The 15,781-nt window shown below is 47.5% G+C and overlaps 1 protein-coding gene across 3 annotated transcripts in view; it reads left to right on the top strand.

Moving 5' to 3' along the window:
* The window catches only part of NHSL1 (NHS like 1), a 125,516-nt gene that overhangs the window by 19,466 nt on the left and 90,269 nt on the right, over positions 1-15,781 (top strand). The window contains exon 1 of one of the 3 annotated variants that reach the window (XM_070496331.1): positions 4,334-4,763. The exons of the other annotated variants lie outside the window; for them this stretch is intronic. Within the exon in view, the coding sequence (XP_070352432.1) occupies positions 4,748-4,763 (16 nt within the window). The 5' untranslated portion in view covers positions 4,334-4,747. Of the gene's footprint in view, positions 1-4,333; positions 4,764-15,781 lie in introns of those variants that run through there. 3 annotated transcript variants of the gene reach the window in all.

Genomic DNA, 15,781 nt, shown 5'->3' with positions numbered 1-15,781 from the left:
AAACGTGATTTTTTTCCTAAGGAAGAGAATGGAGCCCTTGGAGATCTTTTGGAAAGACGTAGTAGGTGTGAAGATGGGTTAAGAGGTCAGACTTATAAAAAATAAAATACTGCAAAGATATGAGGGAATGTTGTAGCTCGATGAAGCATCCCAGCCATTGGCACCACCTATGCGGCTGCCGCTGGGCAGGGTGAATGTGCAGGATGGCAACGTGAAGACGCCTTCCTGCAGCTGCTCGTGAGGAGACCATGCTCCCAAGGAGCCATAGACTGGATCGTGGACAGCAACAGAGTGGAGGCAGCGTGGCGTCTGAGCCGGATCAGGAGAAGCTGTGAGACAATGGAAGCCAAGAGCACACAGGTCGACGGGGAAACCTGCTACTGCATCCCCTGGATAGTGGAGGCGGAGCGCCCAAGAGTTCACAAAAGAACTGGCTCATATGGGCATTGGGAGAACGAGGCTGTGGTGGGTGGGGTAACAGAGCCTGTGGTTAGGCCTAAACGAGGGCTGTCTTCTTGATGGTGGCATCCAGGAGTCCAGGTTTGGCTGCGAAGAAAAAAAATGGGAATAACCCTCAGAACTGGCTCTAAAAATGACCACTTAGAGCAGAACTCCCATGATTCCAGGAGGAAACCAAGTGACCGGGCATGAGGCCCCCTAAGGCCAGAGCCTGGAACACCCAGGAGTCCTGGCTGGCTGCCTGGAGCTCCGTGGCCAGTGTGCCCAGCACAATGTAACCTGCTTAACAAGCAGGGGGCTCCTGAGGGGTGAAGTGACCTCCGGTTCAGGTAGGTCAGCCCTTGCTCCAGAGGGCGGAGGAGCCCAGCTGAAGACGGGCTCAGGTGGCCACAGGAGCAGGCAGTGTCCAGTACAGAGACCGCATTCCAGGTGGCACTGTGCCAAGCTGACGCTGCCTCAGGGGCAGACGGCACTCAGACCAGGACCAGTTTAATCTGGCCAGGGGAAGCTGTTCCTTTTCCTTCTTTCTCTGAGGCCCGTGGTAGTAATAAATACTTAGAAAAGCCCAGGCTGAGCCTCTCTTTTTTCTGAGAATTTAGAATATTGGTGAAAACTGGAAGATTCTCCAACCTCAGATGTTCAGAAGGCGCCAGGCAGGAAGGTCGCAGTCCATTCAGCCTTCACCCCGAGTGGCTTCTCATTTGGGGACTGGCTTCCCTGGTCTCCTCAGACGGGCCTGGAGACCGGCTTCCCCTAGGCAGGGTAGGGGTGTGACTGGGAGTGAGTCTCCCGTCTCCTCTGCCTCAGCGGCGCTGGGCTGCGTGCTGAGAGCTGCAGGTGTGGAAACAGCCTCGTCCGTGGATTCTCTTCCAGTTGGTGCAAACCACCCTCGGCTGGGGAGGTTGGGGCTTTCCATCTTTGCCTGACTTTTTGGTGAGAGGAGGGTGAGGCTGCCCAGGGAAAACACAGGGTTTGCTGGCGTTTCTTAAATGATTTTGTTTTGTGTTTTACCAGGAACAAAGTAGAAAATTTGAGTCCTCAAATTGGACTCTCAAATTCTGTGCATTATGCAAATTAATTCCTAATTTACCCATATCGTCCCTATTTTATTGAAACCAAAACATTTTTTTAGCACACAAGTTTCTTAGCATGGGAGTGGCTTGGGAGACACAAGTGTCTGCGGGTTTGGGGCTGTGTGCGGCTCCCCCTCCCTCCGGCCGCGGTTGTCATGCTAAACTTCAGGTGGTGCTGGGTGTTTTAACCCTACAAGAGAGACACGTAGCCGCCCTAAGGTCATGGTTGGCAAAGGCAGGACCTGCGTCCTGTCCAGCGGCTGAGGCTCAAGCGCGCACGCCGCAGGCTCGCTGCCCTCACCCGGCTGCTGTGGGTTTGTTTCCCAACCTCAGCAGCTGTGAGCTGTGGTGGCAGATAATAATAATTTTAATGGATAGTTCTTATTTTTTTTCCCTAGTTTGAACAGTGTGCCTTTTCATGTTTTATTTCTCAAACATATTCACAGTTGTTTGATGGTGAAACAAGGGCTTTAAAAACAATGGTGCTTATTTGATAGTAATAAGGGCCTGTCCCATCTCCACTGCTTGAGCTCAGTGCTGTGAACTTCTCAGACGGAGATGCCTCTGGTTTCACTAGTTTAATAGAAGATGGTATTTGCTCTGTTTAGGAGTGCTATACTTATAGTAAGGTTTTTTTTTCAGTAAACAGTAAGTATAGCAGTATTGAAAAAATAGGTTTTAAGCCCATATAATCATAAATCGAAGTTAGTTTAAAAAGAAAAAAAATCATGCCCCTTCTCCCACAGTTGTTACTGCTAAATGTTAAATGTGTTGGTTTCCTAGGCTGCTGTAACAAATTCCCACAAATGGGGCAGCTTAAAACAACAGAAATTTACTCTCTCAAGGTTCAGGAGGCCAGAGTCTGGAATCAAGCTGTCAGCTGGGCCACAGTCCCTCCCAAGGCTCTGGGGATGGGTCTTTCCTGCTCTTCCAGCTTCTGGCAGCTCCAGGCGTCCCTGCCTCGTGGCCACGTGGCTCAGCCTCCACCCCGTCTTCACCCAGCTCCTCTGTCTCTGGGCGTCCTTTCCTGTCTCCTTTGAGGACACTCTGTTGTCCCTCACACCATCCTAATCCGACGACATCTCGTCACCATTCTTACGTTCAGTACCTCTGCAAAGACCCTATTTCCCAATAAGGTCACATCCCGAGGTTCTGGGTAGACAGGAATTTTGCGGGGACACTATTCAACCCATTTCATTAAATTATAGATGTTTTAACCTGGTTAGCAAGAGTAGTTAAATGGTAATAGGCAAGGAGCCATCATTGATCACTGTTAATTTTGTGTTCTTCTATTATGTGGTATCACATTGTGATATAGTTATTTACCCACCTCTTGCACTAAACCATAAAAAGGCAAAGATTGTCTCTTTTCCTGACATCATGCACCTAAAAAATGCTTGTATATTAATGTACATATCTGTATCTATCTGTATCACAGCCAGAAGTTGACGGAGCAAGCCAGGAGGATGGTGTCTTGCAGTTGATTCAGTCCCCACACGTGCAGTCATGAATGCTCTCGAGGCTAGCTGGTGCAGCTGCCGTCAGGCTCTCTTGCTTCCAGTCCAGTGTTCTTTCTAGAGTACAAAGAAGTCATCTCTGTATGAAAAGGCTTAACTGTGCATGTGCACAGAGAGCTGCTGAGGCACACAGCTGCCCCAAGCCCTGTGTACTGACTACGATCAGAAGCCTCTCTGAGGTGCAGAGTTTCTCTCTCTGAGTGCGACTTAAAAAGCTGAACTAACTGACAAGATTACCTTCAGGGACACCTTTGCAGTTCATGGACTGCGTGGAAGACACTCCGGATAGGAGTAGACAAGGATGGCTCCAACTATTGGGGCAGGGTCACCTGGGGAGTCAGGTAGTTTGACTGGGATCTGCTGCAGCTGTTGGTTGGTTGGACTGTCAGCTCTTCTCTGAGCCGGTCTGCCAGTCGAGATGAGCTGTACGGGTCCTCCCAATTCTGTCCTGAGTCGGTATCTCTATTTGTCGTTCCCCACACAGGTGTTTTCCAACCCAGCGAGCTTCTGGCTAGGGATCTCTTGCGTTTCTTTGTGACCAGGCAGCTTGTACAGTGACTGCCTCGTGGTAGGGAGCTTGTTAACCAGGCACTGCTGGTGATCCTGGAGGATGAGGAGCAGAAGCCCGACCAGGGCGCCACAGGAACTCCCTGCTAAGCAGCGAGGACTGCAGTGAGCACCCCAGGACACAGACAGACAGACAGGTCTGAGTCAGTTTCCTGCATCCTGTGGAGTCGAAAGGAAGACCTGCACAGGACAACCGGCCGTGTGAACAATGGCCGCTTCCTGTGACCAGGAGACGGGGTCTGATGGCCATGAGCCGTTCGAGGTTCAGACAGCGCTCCAGCACAGGGTGTTCTTGAGGCTGAGTTTGCGGACTGTTTTTCTTCCCATCTGCAATGAAATTCCTTCTTTCGCTTTTCAACCTGTGTTAAAGAATTTACGTTAAAGAAACTCTAACTTGCCAGAGTGAATTTAGTTTTCCAGTAGAGGGGAGAAATTTAATGCTCTGGCTGTGGCTGCAGTAGAGAGAAATTCACATTCTCTGATGCCAGCTGAAGTGTGTTAACCTTTGCTTCCTCATCTGAAAAATGGGAATTTGTGCAAGTGTAACATGCTTCTCATCTCACCCCACACCCAAGTGAGAGCCAGCACTTCCATAAAGCTGACCGAGCGCTTCCTGTGTGTCCGCCCAGGACGTGGACTCAGCTGTGCACAGTCTCATATCATAATTTTTAGTGTTATGTGGGTTGTTCCGCATCAGGAAAGAGTTACAGTGTGACAGCAAAGGAAAGATGAAGTCAGAGAATAGTAGTCGTGATTAACAGCAAACAGTTAAACTGGATCCAGTGGGTTCTTTTTTGTGTCGTGGTCACGTGAGGCGCTACGTCTGCTGTGGTGGAAAATGCTGAGAGGGAAGACGACCCGGGCCTGCCCTCGAGCTGTTCCGCAGGGCGGTGTGGACAGCGCCAGCTCGCGGGCTCCCCTCCTGCTCCGGGATGAGCCGGGCTGATTCTGGTGTGAAACAGTGCAGGAGAGTTAGGGAGGTGTCAGCACTGGGCCCTCGGCCGGGATTGGGCAGTGGCTTCCTGTGATCAGGGCACTGCTCTGCGGCGAGTCAGGCGGGGGGCCCAGAGACAGCTGTACCTAGTGCTGCAGGCTGCCGACGGCCCGGCCCCTCCGTGGGACTGCTTCAGAATGTTCTGCCTGAAAGGTGAGGGGCGCCGGGTCCTCTGGGGTGAAGTTCTGCAGTTAGGGAAGCTGCCACTTAACGTCAGAGCCGAAGTCATGCGGCTAGTTCTCTTAAAATCCAAGTTTGAGGGAGTTTTCTAAGTAGGAAAGTGAAAAAGTCATTGTTCTTTTTTGTTGCAAATAGGAAGACAGACCTCCTGCTGGGGAGGTGGAATTTTCTCTCAGAAAGGATGTTTCTCTGCATGTTTTGTCATAGACAAAAGTAGTTAAAAGTTTAGAAATAAAGGAAACTTAGCAAAAGTAGGAATAGTTTGCAGTGGCGTGAGGAGCTCCGGGTGCAGGGTTAGGGTGAGCAGGGGCGGCAGTCCCGCTGCCGGAGCCCTGACGAGCAGTGCAGGGACGAAGGCAGTTCCACTGCAGAGCGCACTTCTCCCTCTAGCTGCCTGTGCTAGGGGCTTCCTAAGGCTGCTAGATGGTGACTTGGTGGGTATGTGCAGCGATTCCCTGATTCATGGGGGGTGTGTTGTCTTTTTAGGCAATTATTTTTCCTTCAACTCTCTCTTTCTTCCAACTCTTGCATAATGTAATTAATTTAGGCTTTTGAGAGTGTGTTCGTCTTTGAGATTGTTAGAATGGGGGAATTAGGATGGATTCCTTGGAACTGGAGCAGATTATTTTGTTCATATCTTTCAGTCTGTGTCATTCTGTTGATGTGAAATTCTTGACAGCTTTTCAGTTTTTGGACGTAAAGTGGCCGTGGCTCTCTTGCTCTGCGATGGTTCCCTTGTCCTCAGAGTCTATTAATGAGGTGCAGACATGGATTGTCTAGTCCTTTGCACTTTTAACCCTAATTTGACAGCTTAAGAACCACCAGTCTTTAATGTTAAACTTTGAGTTTGGGATATTTGTTTATATGGTTTGTACAAATTTGATCAAATTGAGGGGGTAAGAGGAAAAGAACATCCCGTTTTTCTCTCCCTAAGAATTCAGTTAATTCTTACTGTAAAGAGTCGCTAGTGGCAGTGGATTTCTAACGAGCTCCGTAGGCTGAAAGGAATTTGAATATTTCTGAAAAATAATTTTAGATGAAATGAGTTAGGAGCTCTCATGACAATGTTTCTTAAAAAAATTAATGTCTCAAAAAAAGTGTAACTATGAAGAACCTGAGTTCAGTATTATTGGGCGAGGGGGATGCCAGCCTAGAGTAACGTCCAACAGTTGGTTGAGCTCATTACGACCTAAGAGAGCTGAAGTTTGGGATTTTTAATAGGATGCAGGTATGGGGTTGTGCAGGGTGTGGCTTCTGCTGCTTCCACATGTCTGTCTCCACCCATTCCCATAACAGCAATTTCATTTATTGAAGAATCCATCAATTTCATGGACTCTTAGTTTCCGTAGTAACTTAGGAAATTTCAGAAAGTCAAGCGAATGGCATGTGATCACAACTGCGTACATTAGGCTGCGGTGTGTTCCCGTCGGGAATGCACAGCCCCTTTCGAAGCCCACTTGGTGCATGCACCTAAAGCCAGAGCCTGAGGGCTCCTCGTGATGCTTGTTGCTCCTGCTGTTTCCTCTGGAGGCTTTTTCTGTGAGTTTGTCGATCAGCCTGTTTCTAGGGCATCTGACCTTGGAGGGGCTGCCAAGTGTGGTTGTGATGGCATCGACGCTGGAGGAAAGGGGACTGCCGCTCTTCTGGGCTAATTCACCCGCTGTGTGTCTTCTGACAGTTGAGAGAAAACATCCAGGTCAGACGGCCCCCCCACGGGTGCCAAGCTGCCTCTTCTCCATTGGGACTATTTTTCTGAGGTCACGTCTGCTCAGCGTTTGGCCGACTTGGTGCCAGAAAAATACCGTCTTGGAAGAGAGAGGTCGTCTTTGTCCTTGCTGTCGGCTCTGGGAGCTCAGTGATGGCCACTCTCCACTGCTGCCGTCCAAGTGGCTCGGATCCATTCACTCCACCCCCGTCCTTTTGTGGGAGCAGCATCTGGGCTCCCGGGCTCTGGGAGGACATACTGTTGCGTTCCGCAGGGTCTCTGTGCTTGGCAGAGGCACGGGTGTGTTCCTTCTCTGTGTAATCTGGGTCTGGGAAGTGTGTTTCTGGCTAATCAAATAATATGGTTAACAGCAATCTATACTCATGGATTACTTTATCCAAAAATGAGAATAAAATAGTTTTACCACTAAAATGGCATGGAACATAATTAAGTTTCTCTGAGACGATTCAGAATGCAAACTTCTTAATTATAGTACACCAGCTCATCTTTATAAATATCAGTTATCTTACTGTGCATCTCTAACTGTGAAGGCTGTTTCTTTCTTTCTTTTTCTTTTTTTTTTTTTTGAGGAAGATTAGCCCTGAGCTCACTGCTGTCTATCCTCCTCTTTTTGCTGAGGAAGACTGGCCCTGAGCTAACATCCATGCCCATCTTCCTCTACTTTATATGTGGAACACCTACTACAGCATGGCTTGCCGAGCTGTGCCATGTCCGTACCCAGGATCCGAACCGGCGAACCCCGGGCTGCCAAAGTGGAATGTGTGAACTTAACCACTATGCCACCAGGCCAGCCCCTGTTTCTTTCTTTTAATTTCCAACCCATCACAGACAGAAATTCTGTAAAACGTAGAACCACGTGCTGTGTGATACCACCACGATATCACAGCTGTGAGGTCCTTAAACATCTCCTCTCTTTTTCTGCAGTGATCTTGCAGACTGGCCGGCACGGCACTGCCAACTGGCACTGGTTAGCAGGCAAATCCACGTGCGTTTCCTGGAGCTGCTCTAACAGTTACCCCCAAGGGGGCAGCTGGAACAGCAGCTTCTTCCCTCGTGGCTCTAGAGGCCAGAGTCCAAAATCAAGGTGTCAGCAGGGTCGTGCTCCCTCTGAAGTCTCTCAGGGGGAGAATCTTCCTTGTCTCTTCCGGTTTCTGGTGGCTGCAGGGGTTTCTTGGCTTATGGCGCATCTTTGCCTCTGTCCTCACAGACCTTCCATGTGTGTCTCTCTGTCTCTGTGTCACATAGTTTTCTTATAAGGACACCGGTCATTGGATTTAGGGCCCACCCTAATCCAGTGTGTGACCTCATCTCAGCTCATTACATCTGCAAAGAGTATTTCCAGATAATGTCACTTTATGAGGTTCCTGGTGGACGTGGATTTTTGGGGGACACTATTTACCCCAGTAGAATGGACCGTGTGTAAAGTCACACTGCTTGAGGGTAGCATTGTAGGAGGTGTGTTTAATGGAGGGCTGTAAGACTGTCTGGCATAGTTGCTTTCATGATGCACTTGAAATTTATGGCAATGCAAGTTGAAGACAAGTTTGTTGGTAGGTAGAAGGATTGAAAATACCCACTATGATCAGTCACACAAGAGAAAATGTTGCCTTTTTATTTCCTGTAAAGGATCCAGTTTCCTTCGTGAACGCGTATCCTGCTAAGGGGAAAAACAAAAAACAAAACTGAACTCAGTTCACTGCAGTCAGCTCTGTGTGAGCCAGAAATTCGAACGGCTGCATGAGATAGCTCAGGCTGCTGATGACTCAGTCTTTCCAAATTCTCCTGCCACTCTTCTCTCCAAAGTGGGTTCTGTTGCTGGACCTTCCTTGTTAATATAACAGAAGTGATGCTGCTAAGTTACGTCCTTTTGAATCATTGGCTTGATCTTTACATAATTTAAAAAATTATAAAGCAGGATACCTCTGTATAGTTGAGTTTAAAAAATACAGTATTATTTTTAAAATGTCCTTGCTCTTAATGTGGAAAGTGTTGGGACGCACATCCTCTGTGCTCAAGGATATTTTGTATGTAGTATTAGCATTGTGGGCCTTGAGTTACTGGATTCAGTGCTGGGTTTTACCTGGTCAGCGTTCTCTCCAGGGACTTAAACCTGGCTTTGGTGCTGGGCTAGATTCTCTCCCTTTCTCAGCTCTTATGTGTTGTCCAAGATCTAGAAATCTAGTTTCTTGGATCAGAAAGTGGTGAATTCTGTGGAGTGGGTGGGTCCCAGCTGCCTGCGTGCTCAGCATGCTGCGTCTTCTCTGTATCCTTTTCTGCTTCACAAGTTACAGATTTAGGAAAGCCTTTGGGCTGTCTAATAATAGCTAAGAGTTATGTTGGAGATTACAACTATGAGCTATCTCAGGCATGTGCTTCTACTCCCGAGAGGGCAGCTCCCCTCTCTCCTTCTCCTTGCGCCCCTGGAGCAGATCGCACCCTCTCTCCAGTTGTCTCTTGTATGTTGTGTATGTAAAAGAATTCCTTAGATTCTTTTCTTGGCAGCATTTGGAAAATAATGTCTGGAATCAGAAACAGATTTGTTATTTCTGTGCTGAAACAAGTGCATTTTTCAAGTTAGCCAGCAAGCAAACCATTTGCTCTGGAAGGTTCCCACCCCTTCTTAAATCCAGTGATAAACTGTCAAGTGTTGAACTAAGTTTATGCTATTTTACTATTTGGTTCTGAGCATCATTTTAAAAGACTTTAACAATCAAAATGCAAAGTGACCCCGAGAATGTTGCATCTCTGTGAATCTGGACATTTTACTGTCATAGGTTCAGATTTTGAGTTTTACTGAAATTGGCAGCGGCTGTTAGAACTCTCCTGCATTGTCTTCCTATTCTTTCCCTCCTTTCATTTAAAAATTTCAAATCATTGTTAGTCTGTAACCTACAGCTACCAAGGGGAATTTACGTTTGCTCAATCTGCAATGTAAAGTAGCATTTTTGATAAACACACTGGTGGTATCGTGCAGTTTTTAGACTGGTGGGAAAAGCCCTTGAAATTTAATAACCAAAGCTAACCTTTTATTTCCCTTGTCTTCCCCTTCAAAACTTTGTCTTGCTTTCTAGTTCTCTTCCTTCCTTCAACTACCAACCAAAATCTTGCTTTAAGTATGTTGCGGTTGAAGCCAGGCCAGCATGCTGACTGGAGTTCGCAGTGTGACGTGGAGATACAATCCTTAAGGGATGAAGGAGCAGTGGGCACAGCTTGGGCCACGGCTCGCGGATCGGGGCCTGCTGGTGTTTGGGGCGTGCTCCATCAAGGATGGTCTCTGGGTATTTTGTGGAACTGAATCAAATGACTTGAATTACCAAAAGCATAGACAAAGGTTTCAGTTAAATTCTCCATTTTAGTACCTCTTGTTCCATTTTACGTATTCTTGTTTCCTTTATTTCCTGACTTTTGCATCTCTTTTCTAGTTTTTTTTCTTTCCCACTCTTATCCTTTCTGATTGCCCATGGTGGGAGAGCTGTGTTACACTGCATGGGCAGAACCCCCCTGGTCACGGAGGTGTGATCAGCACTCTGCACACACGTTAGTGAAGGAGAGGGTCACTAGACGGCACGTGGCCAGTGTGACGAGGGCGGGTCACCACCAGGAGGTCATGTCACCACCATCAGCTGGCACAGGGTGTGCAGGCACAGGCGTTCTCCTATTTTAATATGAGAAGGAAATGCTGCTGAAAGCAACCTAAGGGTCTTTAAGCAATAAATAGCTTTTGCACAATTGAACAGGTTGACAAAATTTTGTATTGGGGATGCTGGTTGGGAAGATAGATATTCTCAAATTGAAAAATGTCAGTTATTTTATAAAATCCTACATAGCAATTGGATCTGAAATTAAGAGGTCTTACTTCGACAGGCAATATAATGACAGCCTACGTGGTACGACCCTGGCAGTGTTCATCCTCCGTCTGCTGGTTACGTGACATTCCCTGGGCTCTGTTGGCCCGGAGTGGGTTTAGAATTTTTATTGTTGCTGTCAGAATGTGGCTAATGGAGAGCCGTTGAGCCGGAAGACCATGCCAACTTGAGCTCGGGTTAACTTGCAGGGCGGGTGGTTGTGATGGTGAGAGAAATGTGAGCACTAGTGGCCACTTTTTCTTTGGAACATCTTCTTAAAACTGAAAGTGAGCTTTGGGAACCATGAATTGAAATATCATTGAAGTGATTTATATTTAAGCGGAGAATGGTTTTCAAAGGTCAGATTATATGTTACCTGTCTGTTCTTGAGAAATTTTTCAAGACAGCATTTGAAAACAAAAGGGAGAACCTCTCCTTTGATGACCACAGGAGACACGTGTTCTCTCTTGTTTCCTTTACTGAGTGAAACTGTGAGCTCTCATTACTGAACTTTCACAGGGAAAGTGGTGACAGATGCCTCTGCTCTCCAAGCGAGCCTGTGTTCGGAGTAGGCGTGAGGGAGGGACAGGTTGTGACTTCCGAGGGGGTCCTTAGGGCAGGCCTGGGGCACCCAGGTGTTGAAGGCAGCTTCCAGAGAGAGGCAGGGCCCAGGAGATTCCAGAGTTGGCAGAAGGTCCACTGGGAAAACTGACACCACAAGTTGAGGGTCCTGACCTTTCTGTTTTCAAGCAGAAAAGGTGCCCCAGCAGGTGAAAAGGGGCCTCAGAAACCCCTCGGTGGCAGCTCCGTGAGTGGCCTGGCAAAAGAAAAGGAAGCGTGTGGGAGCACCTGGCCCCAGTGGGACTCCATCTCTTCTTCCTCAGCCACATCCTGCACATTTGGATCCAGACCCTTTCCTAATTTTAAGAGGACAGGGGAAGCTCTAGTTCCTTCTTTTTCCCTGCAAAAGTGTTGCCGTTAACAGAATATCCAGTTTTATGCAAAAAAGGCCAATATTTTCCCAAGCTGGCCAATTTATATATCTATATTCATCCAAAATTTGTTGATATTATGATCTACTTCTGGAGTTCATCAGATCTGAACAAAATGTTTTGATGGAATTTTGTTGGTAAGCGTTTATTCATCAGATATTGATGGGCGCCCGCCATGGGCCGGGCGCCACCCACCTCCAGCAAAGCCTTCCGTCTCTGAGGCTCCTGGGTCTCTTCTGCACCCAAGACCGCCAGCTGCTTTCCTGTCCACTTTTTGGGGTTCTTCTTTCCCCAAAATTGACTTTGAGAACAAAGGAAAGCCAGAGACTTTTTTTTTTTTAAGATTGGCACCTGAGCTAATATCTGTTGCCAACTTCTTCTTCTTCTGCTTCTCCTCCCTAAAGCCCCCAGTACATAGTTGTATATTGTAGTTATAGGTCCTTCTGGCTCTGCTGTGTGGGACGCTGCCTCAGCATGGCCTGATGAACGGTGCCATGTCCACGCCCAGGATCCGAACCAGTGAAACCCTGGGCCACCAAAGCAGAGCACACGAACTTAACCACTCGGCCACGGGGTGACCCCAGCCAGAGACCTTTTAAAGGGTTTCTCTGCTAATCGTGATCCCAGTAACAAAAGTAATTGACAGGTTAGTGAAGAAGGTTCAATAAATCCCAGTTCTGTCCATTAATAATATCAACTTGAGTAAAGATCTCCTTAGATGTGAAAATAGAATCTACCTGATAAAATATTGAGGATTAAATGACTTATGTAAGATGCTGGACTTTTTCTCACAAGTATGTAGTGGTGTTATTTAAATTTGATCTCTCTATGTGCCTCATAAAGTTACTGATTAGATTTACCTTCGACTTGTGAAAGTAAAGACTAATTTGTACCAAACTTTGCAAATAGGGTGTAACTGTACAGTGAGAGAGGCAGACAGACTTCTGGTTTCTCCTTGCAGCATATTTACGCCAACTTCTATAAAGTTTTCTGGACTCATGGTTGTATAAATACACCCAGATGAGTACAAAGTGTATTAAGTCACTTATACTGGCAAATGAGCATTGTAGCAACACAAATATTTTGAAAGCCGTGGAAGCCGGCGAGAGCATCCTGACACTGTCCTAGCTGCTCCCACGGAGGGACTGCTGCCACAGCAACTGAGACAAAACGTTCCTTTTTGGAAATGTTTCCCAGCAGAACAAATCCTTGATAAAGACTTAAAACAAGATGTGGACTGTTCATGTGGTGCCTTTTGTAAAATTGCTTTATTTTCTCAAAATCTCTCCATCTCCAGATGAGAGGAATGGGTGGGTGGTGGCTCCCTCCTCACAGGGAGGAGTGTCCTCATGTGAGACGGCCAGTGAGGAGTTGGGAGCAGCTCTCCGTCGTCGCTGGGTGCTCCTCCCTGTTCCTTCTTCTCTTAGCACTCGGCAGCCCGTTTTCCTCCTCAGAGAGAGCAGGTCAGTGAGTGTGAGAGTCATCCATGCTCCATAGATGTCCGTCCCTCCAGAGACACGGAGTCCACCAGGCCCGGGGCTGCCTGTGGACAAGTATGTTTTGACGGCTCTAAGCGTGGTTCAAGTGTGAGTCGTGAGCTAGATGTTCGCTGTCCCCCTCAGGGCTGACTTGACAGGACTGTCCCAGAGGTGGCTGCTTTTCAGTCACCTGCGAACAGCGGAGGCTGCTGAGGCCGTTTGTTTCCCACAGAAAGTTAATGTTGGGACAGGAAATACTGTAAATCTGTTTGTATGCTCTTTCGCTTATGAGTACGGATTTGGCTGAAAATGAGTTTGTCTTCATTGCTCCCTGCCCCCCGCTTGCCTTCGTGAAATTGTAGAATGGACCCATTGTTGGCATGTTATCTGTGAAGACGAGGCGCCCAGGATCTAGGGGAAGCGGGAGCCCCTGAAATAGATGAGGCTCCCCTGCACACGGTGTACTAAAGGCTCGCCCAGGCTGCTCTTCTGGACTGTGTTGGGCTGGATTTTCTCCGCTCTGATTCTCCCTGTCCATCATTTTGGCACTGGAAAGTGACCTTCACGCTCAGCACAGGAAGAGCAGCCCCCTTTCTCTGTCTCCTGTTTGGTGCTGGCCCAGCAGCTCTGTACGATGCCTCAAATTAGGTCAGGCTGAGTGGATGCCCCGCAGAGAAGTGAGAAGGGTTCCCTCTGCCCAAGAAGGGCCTTCCCCACTGCAGCGAGAATTCTCCCTTTAAGGAGATTCTCTGGTCAGTGTCAGGAGTCCTGTGCTGCTTCTCAGGGAGGGAGTCTAGTGTTATGATATACTGGTAGCTCCTGAGTTTCCGTCTCCAGCCCAGACCTCTGGCCCAAGCTTCACTGTGAACACCGGCTGCCTCCTCCATCCACTTTTCCAGCTGGATGTCTCATAGGTTTCATGGGCTCCTGGTCCCCGCCTTGCCCCTGTGTCTGCTCCACTGCACCTCCTCCTGTCAGTAGGTGGCAGGTCCATCTTTCCAGTGACTTAGGCCAAAAACCTTCAAGTCATGTATGACTCGTTTTTCTTATGCGCCCTACGTTCGATGTATCAGAAAATCATTATGACTCTATTTTTAACATCTTTTCTAGAATCTGACCCCTCTTCCCACCTCCACGGCCCCCTCCCTGCCAGGCCTGCCCTGGCCACCATCCAAGCCCTGCGCGGCAGCCAGAGTGACCTTTAGAAACACCAGTGAGGCTCTGCCAGTCCTTTGCTCAAAACTCTGTTCCACTCAGTGACAGCTCTAGTCTCGGCAATTCCTCTATTTTGAGGTGTCAGTCACAGACCAAAGGTAAACCACGAGGAGAAGGCCACTTTCTGAGCCACAGAACTTGCAGCTGCGTCCAGTCCTTTGGTTGGCAGAGAAGGGAAAGGTCCCCCGAAACTGCAGTCCCAGGTGAGCCACGTCCTTGGCGGATGCTCACGAAAGGTGGTCTGTGATGAGACTCCATCTTTTCTGCAGGGGGAGTGAAGGTTGGGCTAACCTGTCCCATTTATCCTTAAAGGTAGCAATCTATGTGTTTAATGCAGCTGCTGAGATGTACCTTTAGTTGTTGTTAAATAAGTTTCATAAGAGAGTTTCTGTTGTAATTTTGGAAAATTGGTTGCTATGGCTTTTCTTTTTTGGATATGGATTAAGTTGGAACAAAACAGTAGGTAACCTCTCCAAATCAGAGAGCTAGAGTAAGTGGTAAGCAGCCCAGCTTTTGTTCTTACATGTGTGTTGGTTTTGCTGAGCTCTGGTGTGTTGTGAGGAGTGTCAGGAAGCCCTTCGTGGTCCGTGCAGGACCTTGTACCCCTCACGACACCCTGACTTATTCTTTCGTAGCATCATTAAGTGGAAGCAGGCTCTAACCCTGCTCCCTGAGTGGGTGTGCGTCTTCTCCGGGACACATACCCCTTCTGCGTGTGGTGGGGACGGGGACTTTGGCCTCCTACTGGGTTCTAAGCTCCTTGAGGGTCCAGCCATTAACTTGACCAAGACAGAGTTCCCGTTGGTACTTGTGGATTAGAGGAACGAAATGTAATATTTAACCTTGTTTAGGTGAAAAGGACATTAGCACCACTCTCCATGAAAATACATGGAATTGTTGAGGATAGCTTAAAATATAAAAGTGGATTTTTCTATTTTCGGTGGGACTGAAAATATGAAGGCAATAAGCAGAACAAGAAAGACTTTTAACTTTCGGAGTTAACCTGATAGAAAATCTAATGCAACGATTTCAATCATAATGACTTGTAAGAGGGAGAAGCTGGTCACAGAGGAGAAAGGTTAATGCATGTCTGGAAATTCACACATTCAGAACAAATGTGTCTAGACTTCGTAGTGACGATGGAGAAAGGTTTCCCAGGTGTCTCCTGGTCTTTGAAGTGGCTGGTCGCCTTCAGGGAATGGCCAGCTCCCTGCTGGGTCCTCTCAAGTGTGGTTGTGAAGTGGTTACACTTCTGTTTCTTAAAGGACTGAGCATTTATTCACCAAGGAGAAACACACCCTTTAAGTACTTTCTTCCCTCTTGAGTTTTCAGTTTTTTAAAAAAAACACTCCAATGCGTGGTCCCATGATGGGCAATTGACTGAAGACAAAAGGAGGGTGGTGGAATTATCTTTAGAAATGGATTGTTTTCTCTTAGCAAATCATCGTCTAAATATGTGAGTTTCCCCATTTTGTATCTCTTTTGTTTCGTTTGGTCTTCCCATCCCTTGTTCTGAGTTTTTAAATCCACTAGGTTATTTTCTAGAGATCCTCTATATGCATTTCTTTCTGTTTCCATTACAATCTTTGTTCCCCATTTTCTCTGTAAATAAGCCTACAGTTTGGTCACTGTGTTTCTCTCTCTGAATTAAATGCCAGAAGAACAAGATGGTTTTTATTCGGGACCTCATGTCGCTGCACGTGGAGGTGCCCTATTAACATCTGTTGGATGACTG

The sequence above is a fragment of the Equus asinus genome, chromosome 24, assembly GCF_041296235.1.
Source record: "Equus asinus isolate D_3611 breed Donkey chromosome 24, EquAss-T2T_v2, whole genome shotgun sequence".
In the NCBI taxonomy this organism is placed as follows: domain Eukaryota; kingdom Metazoa; phylum Chordata; class Mammalia; order Perissodactyla; family Equidae; genus Equus; species Equus asinus.
This window is presented reverse-complemented; position numbering and strand designations above follow the sequence as displayed.